Source organism: Ictalurus furcatus, chromosome 20, assembly GCF_023375685.1.
Source record: "Ictalurus furcatus strain D&B chromosome 20, Billie_1.0, whole genome shotgun sequence".
Lineage (NCBI taxonomy): Eukaryota > Metazoa > Chordata > Actinopteri > Siluriformes > Ictaluridae > Ictalurus > Ictalurus furcatus.
Window position 1 is genome coordinate 20,298,326 of NC_071274.1, and position 7,570 is coordinate 20,305,895.

At 37.8% G+C, this 7,570-nt stretch overlaps 1 protein-coding gene across 1 annotated transcript in view; it reads left to right on the top strand.

The window, feature by feature from the left end:
* Positions 1–6,019, top strand: part of cntnap2b (contactin associated protein 2b) — a 54,101-nt gene extending 48,082 nt beyond the window's left edge. The window contains exons 23-25 of the mRNA XM_053651152.1: positions 1,678–1,908; positions 4,031–4,105; positions 5,322–6,019. Coding sequence (XP_053507127.1) covers positions 1,678–1,908; positions 4,031–4,105; positions 5,322–5,521 — 506 coding nt within the window. The 3' untranslated portion in view covers positions 5,522–6,019. The remainder of the gene's footprint in view (positions 1–1,677; positions 1,909–4,030; positions 4,106–5,321) is intronic.
* Positions 6,020–7,570: the final 1,551 nt, after the last annotated feature.

Sequence of the window (7,570 nt, forward strand, 5' to 3'; positions counted from 1 at the left end):
TCATTAAGCTAATTATATGCTATACGGATATATAATAATAATAATAATAATAATAATAATAATAATAATGCACAGTATGTTATACGACAGCGCTGTTGGATTCTCGGTTCTGATTGGTCAGAAGGTGAATCGTTTTCTAGAAATCACCGGTTTATATGAATGCACTCGGTCTGTATTGATATTAATACGTTATCGTTTCTATAGTAACAGCGTACACAGGGACTTGAACGATACGATGGAGTGTTCTGTATAGAGATGTTTATTTAACGTTTATGGAAGGAGACTCCAGTGCGAGCGCTACGCGACAGTAAAGGAGTTAAGCTGTCCGTTTTATGTTTTCCGACGTGGGATTAAAAACGGCGTTATTTTGAGACTCGACTTCAAGAGTGTGGAAAAAGCGAGGCTTGTCCGTGATTGAACAGCTTTCGGAAATCCACTTTCCACGTTTTCCGTGTGAAGTGAGTCAGCTCCCCTGAGTACCGAGATCATCCTGTCCCGTAAGCGCTCTGGAAAGAGAGAGCTCCTGTTCTCGCTCCACTCTCCACGTCTTAGCCGTGATGCTAGAGCAGAGGCGGACCGAGACTCGGAGCGCTCAGAGACGCACCACACAGGCAGGAAAGTCAGCCAGGAAACCCTCTGTAGTGTAAAAACTCAAATCGGCCAGGTCGATGATGAAGTAGCCGTGATAAACAGGAAGGAGCGGGCGTATAAATAGATAGGTAGAGCAAGACAGATAGAAAGGCTGAGCTCTGAGGGGCTCATTACTGGAAGGAAAACACGGCTGCGTCTCTGAGAAACCAGAGAATTGCACCCACGTCTCTCTCTCTCACTCTCTCTCTCTTTCTCACATGCACACACACACACACACAGGTAACCCTAACACTATTGTGTTGTTTATCGCTATACTACAGCGCTGCTGAATTCTCAAATCCTGATCGGTCAGAAGGACTTGACAGTAGTCCTCGCGACATTCTGTACTGTAGTATCAACAGGAAGAGGAGTGTTTGTACCAGGATTTCTACCCGGGACTCATTTGTTTCAAGAACGTTCCAAAACATGGCTACAAAAGGATCAAAATTTCATTGTCATTCGTTAATAAATACCGTAAGACAAATCGCTGTGCTGTAAGAGGAATAAACACTTCAGGACGTACTGTTATCGAAAAAAAAAAAAAAAGAGTTACTCCTTAGAGTATAGATTCGTCTCCTATAACAGCATGCCCTGAAGTGTGTTATTCCTTATATATTATAATTATTACGTATGGATTATATCTTCTAGTGTATGTTTATTGACACGGCGGGGAAATAAATAAATAAAGAGTTTATAGCTGCTATAGTATAAGCGAGAACAGGAACTAACTTGTTTCACAGACGTTCCATGACATTAAATGTACCTGTAAACGGATAAAAAAAAAATTCCACGTCGTTCTTTAATGAATTGAAATACTTAGGATTGGCAAATTTCTAAGATTTGACAGGAACTAAACACTTTCACACGCGCTGTTATTGGAAAATAATCAACATCTGGGCGGGAACAGTGCCTCCACGTGACATCACGCGGCATCACAGCGCCTCGTCGTCGATTATTTTCCTACAGCGTAACGCTTAACATGTTTCATTCCTTAATTATTGCTGTATCTAAACTTCTACAATCTCTTCTTCTTGTTTCTTTTTTCAGAAACGGGTCAGGTAGACAGCGTGCTCATAGAGCGTTATAACACTCCGGGCTTCGTCGGCTGCCTCTCCAGAGTGCAGTTCAACCGCATCGCGCCTCTGAAAGCGGCGTTGAGACCGAGCGCGCCGTCCACCGCTTCCGTTCAGGGCGTGCTGGTGGAGTCCAATTGCGGCGCTTTACCGCTCACCATCCCCGCCATGTCGGTGACCTTCAACCCCTGGCAGCCCGAATCAGGTGAGGATGACGAGGATGGCGATTGTCTCTACTATGGTTCGTTTATTTATACCCGGGAGAACATCGTTGCCATCATGACGATTATTACTGCTCGCAGCGTCTCGTTACCGATCTGCTCCCTCGGGTTTCCCTTCAGGCTCATGTTGCTGCGTGATCATTAGCAAGGCTGCTTTATCGATCCAGGCCTTGTCGACGAGTCATGACCACAAGTTCTCCTGAGACTGAAGATCTATAGCCCTTCCTTCTGTACATCCTCCCCTTCTCATCGTTTATAGTCCGTTTATTCCGAGCTCCGGGTTTAAATGTCCAGGACGTCGACGGTAAAAATAAACCACCGAGCAAAAGTTATGAGAGCTATAATTTTGTAACTCGAGGAGTGCTCGACTCCTCCAACGATCCAATGAGAAGCAAAAGTGAGCTTTAAAAAGATCGCTGGAACATTCACGGTCCCCTCCGAAAGTATTGGAACGCCAATTTCCTGGTATTTACAACATCTAAAAACATCAAGCATTGAACCTTTTGTGTCAGATGTGTGTCTGTGTGTGGGGGGGGTTCATTAATAAGTTAATTATTTGTCATGCTATACCCATGATCTGCATCCTAAACCACACGCGTAGGTTAAGTGCGGGTAAGTACGCGGTTTCGGACGCGGCCGTGCTCTCGTTTGCCGTCAAACGGTCGAGCGCTGCCGTGTGTGTGTGTACGTGTCCTGTCGCAAAACGCGGTGAAAACTCCCACACGACGTTAATAATGTGACTAAGGTGCGTACATGTCTGTAGCGCACTTCGATAACACGAGTAAAACAGGAACGCTCCACACGTCTTAATTCCATTTGTGTTTACTTCGAGTATGACTTTAATCGGATTAACGTAATCAATAATCGCCGTTTACGTGCTAGTTTCATAATCAGAGTATCGTCTTAACAGGGTTAATATCGGGATATCATCGTCCGTGTAAACGAACCGTTCGTGAGATGCTTTTCTGCTCATCGCGGTTGTAAAGAGTTGTGCATTCGAGTTTCCGTCGCCTTCTCGTCGGAGCCGGTCCTCACTGGATGTTTTTTTTCGACACCACTTTGTGTGAACTGTCGAGTTTTGTTGTGTGTGAAAATCCCAGTAGATCAGACCAGCCAATCAGATGTCGTTGTTTGATGCGAATATTAAATGAAGCGCTCGACCTGTACCTGCTTGACTTTCTGTACTGCACGGCCGCCACGTGATTGGCCGATCGGCTATCTGCACGGACGAGCAGGCGTACTTTAATGAAGTAATAAAGAGTGTACATTATATATTATAAGTATACAGTACATACTGTACGGATATATTTCTTTCTTTCTCTGGAAACTTTCTCTGGTGTACTGTTCTTGGTGAATCGTAATGAAAGTAGATTTAGGTGACAGTATATAATATGAACATATGCATATTGTTTTGTTTGTATGAAGAGTCGAAAAGCCATTAGTAAGAAAGGAAGCGTAAGTGCTTCACGCCATGTGGCAGTAACGGAGAGTAATATCTCACCGAGTTTGTTTACAGTGAGGTTCTGCATGACATTTCAGAAGGTCTTTTAGAGAAATGATCTTCCTTGCTGCTTTTGGAAACACAGGCCACAAAGCTGCAGTTTCGTTTTCCGCCTAGAGATTTCAGAGACTGAGTTTATTCCTGGAAATGAGGTTGTTTTTAAATGAATTTGTTTAGAGAGAAACTGTACGTCTTTGTTTATACGGGTTGTACAGTAGAAGAAGGCACACTAAGGGTGGTGTTTTATTAAAAGAAAGCTATAGTGATGATGCCATCTGTGATCCCTGGGCTATAGAGAGGATTAGTGCAGCACTGGCACATACATCACATCCCGTGTGTGTGTGTGTGTGTGTGTGTGTGTAGGGGTGCATTTGGTATTCCTGGGTTTCGGTCATGTAGAGTGTGTGTCCTGCTGAGATGGCAGCTGAAGAGAGCAGACGGTTTATCTCAGCTCTGCTCCTGTGCCAACCTCGACCTCTCCACTCACACTCGATTCACACAAGACACACTGATTGACACATACACACACACACACACACACACATCTGCTTATTAAATGAAATGAAGACGATTGTTTTAGAAATCTTTCATCTTCCTTTGTTTAGCTGGAATCCAGTTCCCTTTCGATGAAGAGGGGGTGAACCGGGATGGGGTGAACCGCGACTCGGCGATAATCGGAGGTGAGGGTTCATTCGGTTTGCATCATACAGAACGAAATATGTTTCAGTTATTATAGAAATTCTCACAATTATAGTATGATTTATACGATTCCTCGTGTTCCATTGCATAAGTGCGGGTTAGTGAGATTCTGCTGGAGTGTGTGTGTGTGTGTGTGTGTGTGCGATTTAAATGCTGAAAGCTCCCCCGTGTGGACGACAGAACAGTCAGTCAGTGGAAAGACAATGAGCTAATAATCATCAAATAAAACACAATGTTCGCAATAATGATTATTATTGTTATATTTAGTAAATAAGTAAATAAATAACTAATAATGCTACTTTTTTGTTGATAGTGTAGTAGTCAGTTCAGATCTTAATACAGTAGTTTACTACGTGTATAACCCAATAATAATCTGATTATTAATGCGGATAATTCGAATAATGTTAACAATGTTTAAAAGTTTTTTATTTCTATATTTATCACTGATGTGATTATACTTTTTTTGGCTGCAATTTACAACAGATAATGTAATTCATCTATCACAATATTTCCTCATTCATCGTTATATTATATTATTATTATTAATAATAATGATATAATTAATTAATTATTAATACTAATAATTGTTGTCGTTGTTTATTAATAATAGCAACCATAATAATAATGTTATTAGATATTTAAAAATATGTCATACTTTAGTTTAGTGACTATATTGAAATAGTCTTATGATTATTAATATTAATGAAAGAAGAAAGAAAGAAAGTTCAAGAGATTATTATTATTATTCTAAGAATATTATTATCGTTATTATTTTTTATTCTTATTATATACATTGAGTATAATAAATTATTAGTTATTAGGATTATTACTAAAGCTGATAATAGTAATTATTAAAATGTATAATATATAATTTAGTGGACTAAATATCAAAATATTCTTACAATTATTAATACTAATAGGCAAATCAAGTTCATTAAATAAGACGTGATAAGATTATTATTTTTGATGATGTTGTTGTTGTTGATTAGTTAATATCAATAATATACTGTACTAATGTACGGTAATAATACTATTTTGTTGTTATGATTTACCACAAATAAGATTAATCAGAATTATACATAATTAATAATAATGGCATTTTTATTATCATCCTTCTTCTTATTCTTCCACTTATTATTATTATTACTATTATAATGAATCTACATTCACACCCCTCCCCCACCCCCTGTTGTTCAGGCATCATTGCGGTCGTAATCTTCTCCATCCTCTGCACGCTGGTGTTCCTGGTGCGCCACATGTTCCGCCACAAGGGCTCGTACCACACCAACGAAGCAAAGGGGGCGGAGTCAGCGGACTGTGCTGACGCCGCCATCATCGTGAACGACCCTGCCTTTACAGAGACCATCGACGAGAGCAAGAAGGAATGGTTTATTTAAGCCCCCGGTGCATGAGAAAAAGGGGGAGTTACATACACAGAGACGCATCACGAGACCAACATTAACTCTCAGCGTGTGTGTGTGTGTGTGTGTGTGTGTGTGTGTGTGTGTGGCATCATACGGACTCCTGGAGGAAGTGAAGTGTGTTTACTGATGGACAGGACACTGCCTGGGAATTACGCTGTATATAAAGTCTCACTTCATCCTGTTCACTACATAGAGACAAAACATCTTTCTGCTTTTCACGGACTGACAAATGGAAGGAACCGGAAGCCTCCATCAGAACGGTGGACAGCCTTCTTCTGAGAGTCTTCTTCACAAACCCCAAGAGCATAACGGATATTGGTGTTACAGATGATGACGTGTGATTGTATGTCAGTATGTTTTCAGCGATACAGCACAGTAGCATGGGACACGAATGCCGTTCCACACTGTTACAGCAGCTCCTGCGTACTTTATGTTCTTAGAGTTCTTTGTGTTCTGTGTTCATTCCCTCTGTGTGTGTGGTGTGTGTGTGTGTGTGTGGGGGGGGGGGTTGTGTAAATGTGATTTATTCCATCCCCTCGTATGGAAAACGGCCTTCAGGAATCTTTCATCCAGCCTGGTTAATACTGAATGTTAGAAATGATCGTGTCAGAAGCAGGAAGTGTTAGGTTCAGGTTTGTTGATGTTCCTGAGAGATTTAACTCGGCGTCTCCAACCATTAAAGGAACAATCCACTCTTCTCCATTTTACAGCTTCAAAAGTGTTTGTTTGTTTGGTTTTATTTGATTTTATTTGTTTGTTCTACAGCACCATAATGACATCCTTTCAAAAGACACCTTTCTTTCTATCTTTATCTGTCTATCTATATATCTATCTATTTATTTATCTACATATCTATCTATCTATTTATCTATCTATTTATTTATTTGTGTGCTTATTTTTTATTTATTTGTTTTCTTTCTTTCTGTCATTATTTATCTACTTGTTTGTTTGTTTATTTATGTATCTATGTATTTATTTACTTATTAGAATTTATTTGTTTTCCTTTCCTTCTGTCTTTATTTATTTATTTTTTTCATTTATTTATTTATTTATTTATTATTTAATTTGAATTTATTTATGTTTTCCTTTCTTTCTCTTTGTATTTATTTATTTGTTTATTTTATATGTCTTTATCTATCTGTCTGTCTATCTATTTTGTTTTCTTTCTTTCTGTTTTTATTTATCTACTTGTTTGTTTGTTTATTTATGTATCTATTTATTTATTTACTTATTAGAATTGATTTGTTTTCCTTTCCTTCTGTTTTTTATTTATTTATTTATTTATGTTTCCCTTTCTTTCTCTTTTCTGTCTTTATTTATTTATTTATTTGTTTGTTTGTTTGTTTGTTTGTGTTTATTTATTTAATTAATTTGAATTATTTATGTTTTCCTTTCTTTCTCTTTGTATTTATTTATTTGTTTATTTTATATGTCTTTATCTATCTGTCTATCTATCTATTTTATGTTTTCTTTCTTTCTGTCATTATTTATCTACTTGTTTGTTTATTTATGTATCTATTTATTTATTTACTTGTTAGAATTGATTTGTTTTCCTTTCCTTCTGTGTTTATTTATTTGTTTCCCTTTCTTTCTCTTTTCTCTTTATTTATTTATTTATTTATTTATTTGTGTTTATTTATTTAATTAATTTGAATTTATTTATGTTTTCCTTTATTTCTGTCTTTATCTATTTATCTATCTATCTATCTATCTATCTATCTATCTATTTAATTATTTTCGTTGTAAAAAAAAAGTAAGACACAGTGCCAAAATGACTTTTCAGAGGATACAGAAATGAATAAATAACTTTGTTTGTTTGTTTACTTGTTTGTTTGTTTATATGTGTGGTTCTAAAGTAAGACACAGTGCCTACAATGTTTTGTTTTTTGTTTGTTTGTGTGGTTCTAAAGTAAGATACAGTGCCAAGATGACCTTCCACCGGCTTGTACAGGATACAGAACTGCAATACAACATTGTTTGTTTGTTTGTTTATTTGTATGATTTATCCACAAGCATGGTCCT